Raw genomic sequence first — 17178 nt, 5'->3', positions numbered from 1 at the left:
CCGACTAAGTTTTACGTTGGCTGTCGGCTACCTAACACAACCCTCATCCTTTATCTGGGCTCGGGACCGACAGTGGATAACATCCCCAGACGGAGTTTTTAATTAATCAAAAATATTAAAAATAATTCTGCATAAAATTCTATGTCAAGACAAAAGTTGACTTTTCAAACAAATGTTAGTATTATTTTTTGAAATCATAAAATTCTATTGAACTCCTTGGTTTTTTAGTGTAAAAACCATTTAATTGATCTTCCTTAGGCTATGATTTTTGTCCGAAGTTTTAGAGCCAAATAATTAGAGGTAAATAGGGATAAATATAAATATATGTCTCTAAATATTTTACTATATGTCCCTTAATTATAAAATATGTGTAATTTGATAATAATAATAATTATTGCTAAAGATATAAATAGAGACCCGAGCCAATAGAATGCATATATTGCAAAGAGGGCATATATATTTGTCCTGTTCACTTGTGTTCATAGTTAATTATTAATTATATCTTTAGTAACAATTAATCATTATTAAAAACACAAATTTAATGATTTAGAGACACATGACATTACACTTAAAACACATTTATCAATTTTTATCTTTAATAATTATATTAATTTGAGTCTAATTATTTGGGTTTACAGGATACATTTGTTGAAACAAAATATCTATAACCATTTGTGAAAGCAATCCACATATTAATTAAATTAGTATTTCTTAGACCTAAAATCTAAGGAATTGCGTGCACTCCATCCTGTGTATCACTTTGAGCATCATCAGCTATATATATGAACTGTTATTGGGCTTCTTCACTTGAGCTCTCTCGACGTCTTTCCTGTTTCTTGGGCTCTCTCTCTCTCTCTCTCTCTCTTCCTTCCTGCTTATCACTTTCTTCTTCCATGGAGTTGCCTAGTATTCTCCAGTTTCTAGAGAACAGGACCATTTTAGTCACTGGTGCCACTGGCTTTCTAGCAAAGAGTACCCCCCTTCTCTCTCTCTCTCTCTCTCTACATGTACATATATATATAATATAATATTTTTTATAAATAAGATTTCACCGCTAGGAACTTAATTAGTGTTTGAACTTAGAATTCAGACTGACCACATTATTATTAGATTACAACTCGCGTGATTAGACATGCATATATATATATATGTATATGTATATATACCTGTGAATATGGTGACACCATGCTTGAATGGATGTAGTTTTTGTGGAGAAGATACTTAGAGCTCAACCAAATGTGAAGAAGCTCTACCTTCTTCTAAGAGCTGCAGATGCCAAATCGGCCTCTCAGAGGTTACAAAATGAGGTCAGCGCCAACATTTCTCTCTCTCTCTCTCTCTCTCTCTCTATGACTATATCTCTGAGTCATGCTTTGTGTAAACTTTTCCCAGTAAACAAACAAGAAATATATATCTTGACTCATGAATCAGATGTCACCTTTTAATTTACGAGCAGTCTTTTTCTTTAAAATAATATACAAATAATTTAGAAAACGTATATGATCACCATCATGCATTATTTTGGACGAGTGGTATCTTCTTCTGTGAAATGAACAAAACTCCATCCAAATCAAAATTGCATGATTTAATTTTTCAGCCGCTTTGAATGGGTGATTGCTGCTATATACATACATAATTACATATACAGTAACATACATGCATGTGTGTGTGTATATATATATATATATATTATAGGTCATAGCAGAGGACTTGTTTAGGGTTCTAAGGGAGAAAATGGGAGAAAATTTGAGCTCCCTTCTAGCAGAAAAGGTGACGCCGGTGGCCGGAGACATTAGCACCGACAAGAACTTGGGCGTGAAAGACTTGAACTTGGTGGAAGAGATGTGGAGAGAAGTGGATATAGTAGTTAACATGGCCGCAACAACCAACTTTGATGAAAGGTATGGATATACTGACTTTCAGTTCATCTTATCATCGTATATATATTCATTACAACGACAACAAATACTAGATTCAAATATTTATTGTGCGCTTTGTGTTTGATTAATTTTGTGTGTAGATATGATGTGGCATTGCATCTAAACACATTGGGAGCTAAGCATGTTCTCGACTTTTCAAAGAAGTGTGCCAAGACAAAGATGCTTCTCCATGTGTCCACTGGTTAGAACATTCATTGGTCAATCAAGGACTGATGAATTAATTGCTTGTTAATTTGATTTATGTTATATTTATTATTATTAGTATTTCGGCGCACAAGTTATTGCACTCTTCATAGAAGTTTGAATGTGTTTGATTAATTATGATTTAATAATAATTTAATTTCTTAATTATCACCACACACACACACACACGCAAAGATAGAGTCATTTAGGCTAGTCGACAATTAATTAATATATAATTGAAATAAGCACCACTTTTAATTAAAATAGGGGTAATTTTGCAGCTTATGTATCTGGTGAAAGAGGTGGGCTCATATTGGAAAAGCCCTGTCGCATGGGTGAGGCTCTAAATGGAGCCCCAGGGTTGGACATTGACATGGAGAAGAAAGTCGTGGAGGCGAGATTGAGCGAGCTCCGGCAGATAGGAGCCACAGAGGGAGAAATTACAATGGCAATGAAGGATTTGGGCATTCAAAGGTTAGTTGCCACAACTCATTAACAATTAATTAACCTTATATCTTATTAACTAATTAATTGAAGCATTTATAATTACTTATATAATTTACTTAATTTCTAATCATAAGAGCCAACCCAAGTGGGGATGATATACACATGGTCACTTGATTTTGTCATCAACTAACTAAAATTTCTTTTTTATTTTTATTCTTTTTGATACGTAAAAACTTAAAACAACTGCAAGCATAGCCTCCAACATTGTAGACTAAAGATGGCGGCCCTCCCATTAATGCAAAACAAGATGCAAACAAACTATGAATAAACCCTAAATCCTAAATACAACAGTCTTTATAAATCAAACCCACTTCAACAAAACAAGAGAGAATCTTCTATCCGAACAATAAACCCATTTAATTTTGGGGGGCTATTCTTGATAGCTTGAGAGGGCTCCAAAAAAAGGATAAAAGCGATCGTTGCATATGAGTGTACTCTCATTAAGAGGTCATGGCTACAAAACAACCTCATACATAGACTGAAATGGAAAAGAGAAGTTTATGACTGATGGGTTCGTAGATGCACCCATTTGAGTGAGGAAAAAATGGGCCGCCCCTGGAAAAAAAATCATCCTCTCTCAAAAAGAAAGGTCGCCAGGGGACAGTACGTGGGGGTGCGATGCAGACATTAACGCATACACAAAGAGTAAGAACAAGATAAGATTTATTTAATTTGGTGCATCAAATGCTACCTCTTCTCATATTTGTCCTTAGAGTTGGTAAATGGGCCGAGCCGCCAAAGGCCTGCCTCCTAACCCAGTCCGACCTGATTCTGTAGCAAATGGGTTGGGCTGGCTTGCCCCAATAATGCAGGCTGTGTCTGACCCATTTAATAAAGGCAGGTTGTCTTTAATAACAAATGGATGTGCCACTTAAGTTGGCACATCGAATTTTTACTTTAAAAAAATAGAGGTAGGTTGTCTTAAATGACTGAAATGTTAAGTTAGGTACATTTATAAATAAGCAATTAAAACATTTAATACAAAAAAAAAATTAACATTATAACAAATTTTATTATAAATTGTCCCTATCTATGTTTTTATGTTACATATATGGGACTCCAAATGTCTTATGTTGAGGCACATTTAATAGTTGTCTCTAATACTTTGTAGAAATATGTGTTATGAGGGGCTGTTTACCTTTTTGTTTGAAAATACATCTAGAGACAAAATTAAAATGTCTCAAAAAAAAAAAAAAATTTATCGCGCATATAGATGATTGAAAAACACAATTAATAAAGCAATTCTATAATTAAGGTGAAACATAACTTCTCCTTTGATGGTGATGAGAGCATATATGTGAATATATAGCCAATGACACATCAACATATATAAATCACGATCATTAGTATTCTGAGATATATATATATATATGTGTGTGTGTGTGTGTGTGTGCGCGTGCGTTGGTGCGTGTGCGTGTGACAAGAAAAGAAATCAAATCAAATCAATCTGTCAGGTTCACTTGTTTTGGAATATCATAAATTTTACCCAAATTGGATATCATAAATCAATCTATATATGTAATTTTTCCCAGTTTACATATTTCTACTTCTAATTAATGACTGCAAAATTTAAATATAAAAAGACAGAATTTAATAGTTCTGTAATAATTAAAGTTCCCTAATTCATACTCTTGAGACAACCAAAAGAATATGAAATATGACGTTTTGAAAAAAAAAAAAAAGAAATATGACACACACACACACACATATATATATATATATAGAGAGAGAGAGAGAGAGAGAGAGAGAGCTAACAGCCTTTTGATGAACCATTTGTATCTGTTTTTGTTTGGCAGGGCAAGGAAGTATGGGTGGCCAAACACCTATGTGTTTACAAAGGCAATGGGAGAGATGCTTTTGGGAGACTTGAAAGGAAATCTTCCCTTAGTTATCATTCGTCCCACCATCATAACTAGTACTTTCAAGGAACCTTTCCCAGGTTGGATTGAAGGTGTCAGGTACATACAATACAAACTCTTGTTTTTTATTTTTTATTTTTTATTTTTTATTTTTTCTTAGTTGGTAATTAAATATACAAACTTAATTATAACAGCCAAGGGTTTGGCAGTTTTTTGGTAGTTGGGCAACCTAGGGTGTTTATTTTTGAGCTGGTGTTTAGTTTTTATTGGTTTTTTACAAGTTAATTAATTTATTTTTATCTACTTTATTGTAACAAAAAATTAGACTCTGTGTATATTGTGGAATACCCTAAAAAAATGAAATCAAAATCCAAGTATTCAAGAAAGCTGAAGACCCTGAAGAGTCTTTCGAGCAAAAATCTCCTGATGACTCTAAAGTATCTTTGGGGTAGCCATGTCCTTAAGCCCCAAAGCCCAAGACTCATCTCGAAGAGGCATTTAGGCATAAGTCACTTGATGACTCCGAAGAGTATTTGAAGAAAGGCCCCTTTGAATGCCCTTACGTTGTTCAATCCTGAAGACTCACCCTGAAGAGTCTTCCAGGCCAACCCCTTTAATTATCCCAAAAACTCAAAAAGTCTTCGGGGTCTTAGGAGAGATCTCATCCCAAAGGATTCTTCTTGGGGTATCTCTTCCCCGAAGATACCTTTAGATCCTCCACCCTCATCTATTGCCTTTTTGCCCAAAGAGTCGGACCACCTTAGCTTGTCATGTGTCCGGCCTTACCACTTGGCTTAGCAATCGAAACCCATAAATAACCCCCCACAAGTTCGCGTGCTTGAGATCCAGATTTAGCACCCGAAGACCTAGACCTAGACCTAACACTTCATATCCAAACTCATCTGAAGACACCCATCCAAAGACTCTCATCCAAAGCCTCATACAACATAAACTCATACTTCATTTTACAGCATGGCATGATCTGACTTTGGCATCGGAGGGCCTGCACAGGGGAGTTCTCTACGTACTTTCTAATTATGCTTGGGCCACAAACTCACCCGAAAACATCGGAGCATTGCATCGCCTAGAGACTCTCTTAACTCTCCCAGAGTCGAGTCATCCTAAGACTAGCTAGCCAAAGACCCACGTTTTTGAGGGAAAAGCCTCCCAAAGACCCATTAGGCATCTGAAGACTCAAGGCATCCTATTAGCTCTCTCAGATAACAGATCGAGCTTGGCCCTAATAATTCTTCTCTCCCGTATACCAAATCGAACCATCCTCCCATTAGGAGCCTGCTAGCATCCCTTGCCAACACATACCTTACCCCTGACTTCCTCATTGGGCTTTGCCAAGTTATTTCCTAGGACATAAATTTAATTATTGTATTTCAACAAGAAGTTGGCATCGTCTGTAAGGAAACAAGAAAAAAGTTAAACTTTATGGCAAGGCGAACAAGGTCTACTCATGGAAGGGTATCCCAGCCTAAGGCCACACATTTCATTCTCCTAGTTGGATAATGGAAGGCTACTATTAGAAAAAGTCCTTCTACTATTTCACTAGGTTCATGGGGCGCGAACCTTGCAACATCGCAAAGAAAACAAATGAGCTGAGTGGCCAGCGAAAAATATTTTCTATAGCAAGGCTGGTTCATCGAGTAATCATCACTTGATCATGCCTTCTTTACATGCCCTGACGACCTTTCGGACAACGAGGATGTCCTATTTGGCAGGTTCTTAAGCCTGACCAACCCAGTGACACAGAAGGTGATTAGGTCCAAGCTGAAGCACCAAGAACCTCTAGAGCTCGAAGGTCATCTATTGTATATCTTGAAAAGTTTCATAAGTTAGAACAAAGATACGATGACTTGAGGAGAAGCAATGAAGAAAAGTTCAAGGTCTTAAAGCATTTATCTGAATTGTTGCACGCACTCCTACTAACTCTTGGGAAGGCTTACACCTCTAAGCCTCCTACCTTAGGGGGAATTCAAATCGGTGCCTCCCCTAGGCAGACTCTAATAGCTCCGTAGCAGCATCCATCGTAGCCACTAATGGCCCCTCTAAGATCACAATTACGTGTTGCTATGCAAGATGAGTTGTATGCAGAAAGGCATAGGAACACATGCAAAATGATTACACAGGAAGACACGATGGGGAGCACCACCTTTGTCAAGGATGTGTGGAGGCCAACACGAGACTCTAATCGTAGAGCCCTTCTAGCTTCTTGGAGCTCAAAAAATGGCAAGAGTAGTGCCTAGTGATAAACAAATGCGGAGAGTCCCATTTTTTGAGGAGATATTGAGTTGTTCCCTTCCTCCTAAATTCAAACTTCCACAGTCGCCCAAGTTTGATGGAAAAGGAGACTCTATTCTCTAGGCACAACGGTTCAAATCCTTGGCATATTTACATAAGTAAAGGTGATGCCACAATGTGCTTAGTCTTCCTTCAGTCTTTGGTCGAGTACCCTCATGTTTGGTTCGATGAGCTTCAATTCGTCTAGATTCGCTTCTATGAGCAGTTACGCTCAAAGTTCATAGCAACTTTCATAGCTAATGCCCTAAGGAAGAAGGCTCCCACTTTCCTTCTTGGTATTCATCAAGGGGCCAAGGAAACATTGAGACAATACATCGACCGTTTCTGGAATGTCATCCTAGACGTCCAAGATTTGTAGGTTGGTGTGGCAATATCGACTTTTTTGTAGGGAACTACACTTTTACCGCTAAGGAAGTCCCTAGCTCTTAACCAATTGACAACACTGGTTGATTTATTTTCCCATGACAACAGATATGTGGTGCAACTGGATATTCTATGCACTTGTGAATTCCTGCCAGAATAGCTTAACGAGGAGACAAAGAAAATGGGGTGACTAGCTGGTGAGAGGTCTAGGCAACATGATGTAAAAGGCTCTAGGTCTGACGACTACAGTCGACCTAGGCTTTAGACAGATGTACCACCCTCGGCTAAGTTCTAGGCGTACATTTCTCTGTCTAACTTTCGCATAGCCATTCTTTCATTTGTGGCGTATACCAATCTCATCAATTTCCCTCCACCATCTGATAGACCAATAAGCATGGACCTACAATCTTTCTATTAATTCCATCAATGTTTAGGCCATGCAACAAAGGAGTGTCGCCATCTTCGTGGTTATATTGAGTTATCATCCAGAGAGGGTAAACTGGATCAGTTCCTCCTAGATCGGCCTAGGCCGGCCCAAGAACAGCAAGGGGGCCCACACTTTGGCTATTTCCAGCAACCGGATAAATCTCCAAGAATGGACCCCAACCCATGGAGAGAAGAACCCCGAGGTGGTGGTAATCAGCAAGAAATGGCTCGGCAGTAACAATAGAGGAAGCCCCAAGAGGGAGAAACTTCTACAACCCCTACAAACAATAAGCCAACATGGGAGCACATCCACGTTATTTCTGGTGGGAAAACTTTGGCTGGGGACTTTTCATCAGCAAGGAAATCATATGTGCGTCAAGCCCTTCATGTGGATTAATTTAGTGGCTCAAGTGAAATTTGATAAGGAGCCTATAAATTTCAGTCCTGCAGACTAAGGGAATGTGTTTATGCCCCATGATGATGCTCTAGGGTAGTCATCCATCCTGGCTATCTTTTGATGAAGTTCTCAACTTTTAATGGTGTGAGACAAGTTTGAGATGATTAGAAGAAGGCTCATATATGTTATGTCTCATCCATAAAGAGTGTCAAGGGCAAGAAAGTTTCTGATGCTCCAGTTGAGACCACATCCATTTCTGAGCAGGCATCGTTGAAGCCATAGTTGGTGAAGGCCTTAGAGCCTGTCAAACTATATGCATATAATAAGGAGAAATTGGTCTATGTCAGGAGCCAACTGCCACCACAAGAGAAACAAGAAATTATACAATGCCTACAGAATAATGCAAACATTTTTGCATGGAGACATGCTAGGAGATAATCCTCAGGTGATCTCCCATCAATTGAATGTACGACCATGAACTAGACCTTCCACACAGAAGAAGCGAAATATTGCACCTCAGAAGTTGTCAGCCCTCGAAAAGGAAATTGACAGGCTTTTGAAGGTCGAATTTATTTCGTGAGGTCTACTACCTCAACTGACTTACTAATGTGGTAATGCTAATGAGGTCCACTAAACCCGAAGTGAGTGAATTTCAAAACCAAAACTCAATTTCATATGTCCCAATAAAAGTCCATATATACTATTCCTTAGTTTATATTTATATATATAGAAAATATATTTTAATAAATATATTTATTTTCATACTACTTTTAAATATTTTTATAAAATAGATTTATAAACTATATATTCTTTAATCACAAATATTGAGTTATGTACAGTTGATTGAAGAAAATAAAAAACATAATTTTAATTGAATTTTTGTTATATATTTAAAAATATAAATTATTATAACTTATATATATAATATTTACAATTAACTTTATATCATTTCTAATTATTTTACTATTTAAACTCACCTTATAACTCAAATATTTACCCAACATTAACTTTTAAACTTGCCTCAATCAACTCAACTCAGCTCACGCCCGAAGTTGTTGAGTCGGGTATATTTCTCCTTTAATTAAATAAATTTTATTTGACTTGTGTTTTGGCTGATTACATGCAGAACGGTTGATAGCTTGTACATTGGATATGGGAAAGGAAAGTTAACATGCTTCCTTGGTGATCCAGGATCTATAATCGATGTGGTGGGCTAATTAATTAATTAATTACTTAAACGCATTATTTTCTAATTTAGTAAGCAGTAATTAATTAATTCCGATAATGATTAAACCATGTTTATTTTGCCCAAGTAATTAAGAAAATCAATTAATGTTCATTTAGAAGATTAATTAATTATTATTGGATGAATGCAGATCCCGGCAGACCTCGTGGTTAATGCGATGATGGCGGCCATGGCAGCTGATTATTATGCAATTAATCAAGCAGCTGCAGGGGATGAAGAGACCATAATATATCATGTGAGTTCATCGGTAGCTAATCCCATAAGATTCACCAAACTCCAAGATTATGCCTTCCATTACTTCACTGAGCATCCTTGGATTGGAAAAGATGGAAAACCCGTCAAAGTTGGCAAGCTCCCAGTGTTCAGCTCTATGGATAGCTTCCGCAGATACATGGCATTTCGTTACGTCCTTCCACTCAAGGTTTGTTAGTTGATTAATTTTTCTAGTTAATGTCAACTTTAGTATTTCTTTAACTAAATTAATTAATGTCAAATATGTCTTCTAATTAATCATTAATGTTACTAGGATGTTCTTTTTTTTAAAAAAAAAAATTTACTAAACACCCTTAATTAAAATTTATATTTTGGGACACTTTAATTACCACTTGTGGTTTTGTTTTGATAGATAACCTCTTGACCTAAAATTAACTGTCAAAAAAGAAAAAATTAATTCACATGCTGAAAAAAATTTTAAGTGACTATAGAATGGTTTCTAAGGGGTTTCTCTGTCAAAAATAAAATTTTAAGATGGTAAAACTGTCCCTAATTGTAAACTTAATGTAAGGGGATTTAATGGATTTTATTCTTTTTATCTTTATGGAATCTAATGGTATCATTTCCTATCCTTTCTACAGGGATTACAACTAATAAACATGGCATTTTGCCAATATTTTCAAAAGATGTACATGGATCTACATCGAAAGATCAACTTTGTGATTCAGATGGCTGAGATTTATCAACCTTACCTGTTCTTTAAGGGCATGTAAGTGCTCATTACATATATTTGCCTTGGTGTTAATCTAATTGTTGGGGCGGAAGCACTCGCAAAACAAGGTTAATGCACAATAACCAAAACTAAAAGAGTAAACCGATAACAACAACAAGAAGAACACAAAATAAACTCCCTATTTTGGCCAATGAATGACAGTCATGAAGACAATGGATCAAGGCTCAAACCTGGGCTATAGAACCACCACTTAGGCAACACCACAAATAAGGCCACCAAACCCCAACGAAACCCAGCCATGAATCGCCCAAAACGCCCCTCTCTCTCAACCAAAATGAAAAAAACCTCTTGTCAACAGCTCTACACAAAGTAGAGTTCACAAAGGAACAAGAATCATGAAGATAGAGCTAGAGACAAGAATGCAGTAAATCGCAAAAGCCTCTCCCAAAGAATCGGCCATATCGAATATTTAGAGAAGAAAATCGAGAGGCGCAGTCTAAGAATGGCAAAGAGATCACCGCACAAACCAGCAAGGAGATGTCGCACAAAGCGGCAAGGAAAGTCGGTGAATGAAGAGGAGACATCGGCGCCGACAAGAGAGAAAGAGAGAGAGCGACTTGAATCTCCAAAAGGAACTAACAAGGCTTATATATGAGGCAGCTAGAGCACCAACAAATGGGTTGCGGCATGGGCCACACAGAGAATGGGCTTGCACAAAGCAAATGGGCCATCATAACAAATGGGATTGCACAAGACAAATGGGCTAAGACTTCTCCATCTCTTGAGCAAATGGGCTAAGGCCCATTAATTTCTCCTCCAAAGAGATGGTAAATGGGCTTATGGCATGACTTCTAATTGGGTTGCCAATAAGTGGTGATTATAGGTTAATACTTCAATCAAGGGCCGGAACCTATAAAAATTATACCTACTTGAAACCATCGTCACCGTCGTAGGGCTCATTAGGAAACACAAACCCAACACTAAGAATTCATTAATTAATTACTAATATTCATATCCATATGGCTAATTAGTCTAAAAGTGAAGGTGTTTTTTGCATTCAGGTACGATGATATAAACATGGAAAAGTTGCAGATTCTAGCCCGAAATGGTGGCAATGTTGAGACAGATGTGTTTTACTTTGATCCCAAGATCATTAATTGGGATGATTACTTTATGAAGACTCACATTCCTGGCATGGTAAAGTATGTGTTTAAGTGATAATTACATTAATAATTAATAAACATATGTTTCTCTTTCATGAGAAATTGTAAAATATTACATCAAGTCCTCATATATATATATATATATATGCCACAAGAGGTTTACATATAGTTGTAAGGAGTTTCGATCGAAATAATATGAAAGGAAGTACATGGCAAATGTTGCATTGAACCAATGGAACCTACATCATCTGGAAGAACTTGTATGGTAAGTAAACTTCTGCTAGTCGAATCCTATTTTTTTCTTTCGATTGAAGTCATGATAAGGAAAAACATTCTGATAAGAAAAGAATATGTTGCGAAAGAACACTTACAAAGTAGAACCGGTTAGTGCAATTATAAAAAAACAGAACATCGAAAATAAGAACCCAGATAAGAGCATGAAATAGAACTCCCTGTAAAGGCGTTTCAAGACTCAAATTTGAGTCTTCCCAGTTCGTACCACTCAGGTAACACCAACGGAATAGAGTCACCAAATCACAGAAAAGCCCTAAAAATCCCAAGGATAGTAACCCTCTAACACTCAAGCCCTCTTACCGATTTACAGATCTCGCTCAGAAACCACCCAAACGGTTACTCACCAAAACGATCCACTAAGGAACAACGAGCACCACTCAAAAAGAAGATGGAAGTAAGAATAGTAGGCCGAGAGCATCCCTTAGACGGATCTGCCGAATCGAATAAATAGAGACTACTCACCGATCGACCAAGAGGTCCCAAAGGAAAGGAAGACCACTGCCATGGAAAGGGAGATTTGGCTAAAAGAGAAAGAACAAACTCACGAAGATCAGCCATCAAAGGAAACTATTGAGAGAGCAAAGAGAGAGAGAGAGAATTGGCCGTTAATAAGGGCAACAAGAAAAGGGAAAGAGCCTTTTTATACGACAGAGCTAGGGCAAGGCAGAGGGCTTAGTGGGCTTGGGCTTCCTTAAGCCTTGAGCAAATGTGCTCAGCCCATTTCTCCTCCAAAGGCTTAATAAAGGGCTTACGACCCGACTTCTTTAATGGGATGCCAATGAGTTGTATTTTTGGACTATACTTCAATCCCGAGCCGAAATCTATGAAGATAAACCCAAATTATCGTCATCGCCTTGAGCCTCATTGGGAAACAAAAACAACATAATACATGTGGAATCATCTATCTCTACTTCATCCAGTTCCCTGTACTGAAAATGGCTTACATATCCATAGGGATTTGGAGCATCATTTATTTTCCTCCAATCCAAAAAGGCATGTCTCCCGGAGATACCGGCAAAGTGCTTTGTTCAACCATTTCAATAGCTAATGAAAGTAATATGAAAATCTGTATCTGTATGGTTCTAATTAAGGGTGTGCAATCGGTTATAACCGAACCGAATCGACCAAAAAATACTAACCGAACTGAACCGACTAGTATATAATAACTTAACCGAATCGAACCGACCACTACAAGAAAAATGTATTTTAGCGACGAAATTTAGTGATGGAATTATTCGGTTGCTCATTAGCGACGGATAGCGACGGAATTTTTATCACAAATTTTTTTAATATTTTTTTAATTTAGCGACGGAATTAACGACGAAAATCTTATAGCAAAAAATAAAAAATATTAAAATTTAGCAACGGCCTCAACCCCATCGCTAAACATTAAAAAATATTAAATAAAAAAATTAAAATTTAGCGATGGGTCAATCCTATTGCTAAAAAATAAAAAAATTAAAATTTAGTGACGGGCTCAACCTCGTCGCTAAAAAATAAAAAAAATTAAATAAAAAATTAAAATTTAGCAACGGGCTCAACCTCGTCGCTAAAAAATAAAAAAAAATTAAATAAAAAATTAAAATTTAGCGACGGGCTCAACCTCGTCGCTAAAAAATAAAAAAAAATAAAATAAAATAATTCAAATTTAGTGACATGCAACCCTATCGTTAAAAAATTAAAATAAAAATTAAAATTTAGCGACAAGGCCAATCCTGTGGCTAAAAAATAAAAAAAATAAAAAAAATTAAAATTTAGATAAAAGAGTTTAAATAAAATTAAATAAAAAAATTTAAAATTTAAAATTTAAAATTTAGCCACGGGGTACACCTCGTCGCTAAAAAATGAAAAATAAATAAATAAAAAAATTAAAATTTAGCGGCGGGGGAACCCGTCTCTAAAAAATAAAAAAAAAATTAAATAAAGAACTAAAATTTAGCGACTGGTCAACCCCGTCGCTAAAAAATAAAAAAAATTAAAATTTAGATACGCGGTATTCCCGTCGCTAAAAAACAAAAAAAATAAATAAATAAATTAAAATATAGCGACGGGGTTCACCCCGTTGCTAAAAAATAAAAAGATTAAATAAAGGATTAAAATTTAGCGACGGGTGACTCCGTCTCTAAAAAATAAATAAAATTAAGTAAAAATTTAAGAATTTTATATTTAAACATATCATAATAATTTTTACTAACATTAATATTAGTAAAAATTAAACTGATAATTTTTAAATATATTACAAATTAAAATAAAAAAACATAATTTTTCAATGCTAATATAATAATTAATAAAGTTTTATTTGAATTAATAATGAAATAAAATTAAAATTAATATTCATTTCCCTTTACTAATATTAATATTAAAATTAATATCATTAAATAAGTTTGAGAAATTTTGGTATATAAATATAATTCTAAAATATTTGAAAATGAATACTATAAATATATTTTATCTACATTAATAAACAAGAAGGCTTCTAGATCGGTTGGCTTGCGCACGGAACTTGGTCATGAGAGGTTGGGGGTTCGAATTCGGTGGAGAGCTTGAGATAATAACTGGGAGTAATATCGCATCGTTGCGGGGATGCCGGGGGGCCTAGCACGCATTGAATTTTGAATTTTGGGGTTGAATTCTAAAAAATAACATATTAAAATTTAGCGACGGATTCAAACACATTGCTAAAAAATAAAAAAATAAATAAAATTTAGCGACGGGCTCAAACCCGTCGCTAAAAAATAAAAAAATTAAAATTCCCCATCGCTGATTAGCGATAGGTACAACCCCTATCACTGATTCCGTTGTTAAATTTCAACGACGCCCTTTTTAGCCACGAAAAGATACCCATCACTAAATTCGTCGCTAAAAATATTACCTACGAATTTTGATGTTTTAGCGATTCCATCGCTAAAACGCTGATTTTTTGTAGTGGACCAACCCCACTAACCGAAACTGAACTAACTAAAAACTAAACTGAATTAACCAAATCGATAATCGATAACCGATTATGCAAAATCAGTATAAAAACCAACCGATTTGTAGAAATGAAATACAAGAAGAGCATATGCAAAACCATTTAGAAATTGAGAGAATACAAATTAATTTGTGCAAAAAAAGGAAATAGAAATGAAAGGAAGAAATATCAAGAAACTATCTCACTGAAACTAACCTCACTGAAATATCAAGAAACTAACCCATAACAAGGAGACGAAGGGGACGGCCAATCATCACTGAAAGTTAACAAAATTGAAAAATTAAAACCCTAACCTAACGTCAATACTAACTTCTATCTGACGGCCAATCATCGTTGGTATGGGGTCGATCGTCCAAGCACAAGGAAAGGAAGAAACAAGGAGATGAAGGGGACGACGAACCTCTGTCTTCGAAGTGCACGTCATCGTCGCTGATTGCCCCTCCACCACTTCGGCAGCCGCCGCCATAGCCTAGATCTTGGAATAGCCCTTGTTGATCGTCCAAGAACAAGGAAAAGAAGAAACGAAGGCGAGGGATGGTGGGGTGAGGGTTAGGGTTCGATTCGGTCGGGTATGGATTCTGTGTTTTGGGTAGCCGGAATCGATCTCGCAGTCTCGCCTGCGAGTGAAAGGGTAGGGGCAGATAGATAGATAGATAGATAGAGAGAGAGAGAGAGAGAGAGAGACAGAGAGAGAGAGAGAAGGGGGGGAGTGTGAGTGTCGTGGATTGGGTGGGTTCCGTGTTTGGGGGTGGGGGGGCAGTTATTGATTCGCTGAACCGGTTACTTCGGTTAACCGAATAACCGAAAATTAAAAATATTATTAACCGAACCGAACCGTCTCATAAAAAAATCGAAGCAAATTAACCGAACTAAATTATTTTATCAAAAAAAACTGAACCGAACCGACCAAACTAATCCGTTTAGTTCGGTTAGTTCAGTTTATTCGAACTTCTGCTCACCCCTAGTTCTAATACGAATCGTATCTGTATTTGTACGGTTCTAAGTAGTATCTATATCTGTATAGTTCTAATATAATTATGAGAGGCAAAAATTCATAAATGTCTTTAAATATAGGCCGAATAGACTAATATATCTTGAACTTAAGGTCAATTTTCATTTTTATCCAGTTTTGACCTTTGCTTCAATTTGGTCATCGAACTTTCACTTTTGTTTCAATTTTATCCTCGATCTAGCAAGCGTGCATTCCATCTTACGTGGTAGTTGATGTAGCGTGCTGACGTGTTCAATAATAGACATGTTAGCAAAATGACGCCATTTTTGTGTCATACCAAATTTATCAAATTGAAAAATGAGGCGAAGAGTCAGAAGTAAAAGTTAGGGACGATAAAGCTAGATCTAATGATCTCTCTAGCAAAAGATGAGGTGGAGAGGTAAAAGTAGATGTCGTCAGATTCGACAATCTGACGGATCATCAGTTCTTGAGGCGACATGAATTGATGTAGCATCCATCGTAAGATTCAACTATCTTAGCTAACTGCCAAAGGCGATGGAAGGGTTTTCGGTGCTAGAGAGCTTAGAGGATGGGGCAATCAGATTGGCGTTGCAGATGAGGGTATTGGGGACCTTGAGCTCGGCCTCTTTTTTGTCTCTCTTCTAAGTCATGGCTATAGCAGCGACAACGACGACGTGGTTTGTGGCTGGTGAGAACGGACGACGTAAGAAGAAAGAATAAAATAGTGGTTTGGGTTTTATTATTTGATGGGGCTTTGGCTTTGGGTTTGATGGAAATTAATTTAATGCGATTGAAAGGGATTGAGAAATTTGGTATGGGTTTGAGTTTTCAGAACAAAAATCTCCAAATTGTCCACAATCTTCCACGTATTGTCGAACACGATACATTGTGCTACTCCCAGGCCGTTGTCCGCTGTTTCTTGTGCGGCTCCACCACCCTCTCGCCAACTATTGAGGACGACGATGCTTCTTTTGATGCATTGTCCACCTTCAACTTGAGGCCCAGTGCTTCGAAGTCGTAATCCATGTCGCTGCCGTCGTCGTCATAGGTTTACAACAGCCCATCGAACGTCAGCCCCTTCTCGTTATCGATGAACTCATCATAGGTCCGAAAAACTTCATTGAGAATCACATTTATTTGCTTGTGGCTGAACTTGACCCTAGGGTTTACGACGACTACTAGAGTTGCCATTTCCTCCCTATTCAGCCCACCATCTCTATTGGCATCGAATTGTTGGAAGATTCTCTTCGCCTTCTCTAATCTGCTACCTCTCGTCGCCATCCATAGATCACAATTCCAAAAATGTTCCCATGGTTTTAGAAAATTTACAGCCATTCTAAGCACACTGGACTTGGCCCAGATGCAACCCAACCCGACCCAATTCACCCATAGTTCTAACCCAAATCTTGCCCAATTTACCCATGTTGATGACTTGTCTATTATTGGACACGTCATCACACCACATTAGCTGCCACATAAGTTGGGACACACGTTTATTAGATCAAGAATAAAATTGAAACAAAAGTGAAAGTTTAATGACCAAATTGAAACAAATGTCGAAATTGGATAAAATTGAAAATTGACTATAAGTTCAGGATAT

At 36.9% G+C, this 17178-nt stretch overlaps 2 protein-coding genes across 4 annotated transcripts in view; both read left to right on the top strand.

Annotated features, from left to right (window-relative positions):
• Positions 1-765: 765 nt before the first annotated feature.
• LOC127812338 (fatty acyl-CoA reductase 3-like) lies at positions 766-13291 on the top strand. Its single transcript, XM_052352777.1, has 10 exons — positions 766-972; positions 1204-1307; positions 1696-1901; positions 2021-2121; positions 2405-2597; positions 4427-4588; positions 9112-9193; positions 9362-9652; positions 10086-10213; positions 11239-13291. The coding sequence occupies exons 1-10, from the start codon at positions 783-785 to the stop codon at positions 11393-11395; spliced, it is 1614 nt and encodes a 537-aa protein (XP_052208737.1). The 5' UTR covers positions 766-782; the 3' UTR covers positions 11396-13291.
• LOC127812351 (fatty acyl-CoA reductase 3-like) overlaps positions 834-17178 on the top strand; it is a 121226-nt gene continuing 104881 nt past the window's right edge. For all 3 annotated transcript variants that reach the window (XM_052352782.1, XM_052352780.1, XM_052352781.1), the window contains exon 1: positions 834-863. The gene's annotated coding sequence lies outside the window, so the exon portion shown is untranslated. The remainder of the gene's footprint in view (positions 864-17178) is intronic.

This window comes from Diospyros lotus, chromosome 1 (assembly GCF_014633365.1).
Source record: "Diospyros lotus cultivar Yz01 chromosome 1, ASM1463336v1, whole genome shotgun sequence".
Taxonomy (NCBI): domain Eukaryota; kingdom Viridiplantae; phylum Streptophyta; class Magnoliopsida; order Ericales; family Ebenaceae; genus Diospyros; species Diospyros lotus.
The sequence above is the reverse complement of the archived record's forward strand: the minus strand, read 5'-3'. Positions and strand labels throughout refer to the sequence as shown.

Coding starts and splice junctions, on each gene's coding strand:
- LOC127812338 (XM_052352777.1), top strand. CDS start 783: ATGAACTGTTATTGGGCTTCTTCACTTGAGCTCTCTCGACGTCTTTCC. Junction 4,589..9,111: donor GGTTGGATTGAAGGTGTCAG/GTACATACAATA, acceptor GATTACATGCAG/AACGGTTGATAGCTTGTACA. Junction 10,214..11,238: donor TACCTGTTCTTTAAGGGCAT/GTAAGTGCTCAT, acceptor TTTTGCATTCAG/GTACGATGATATAAACATGG.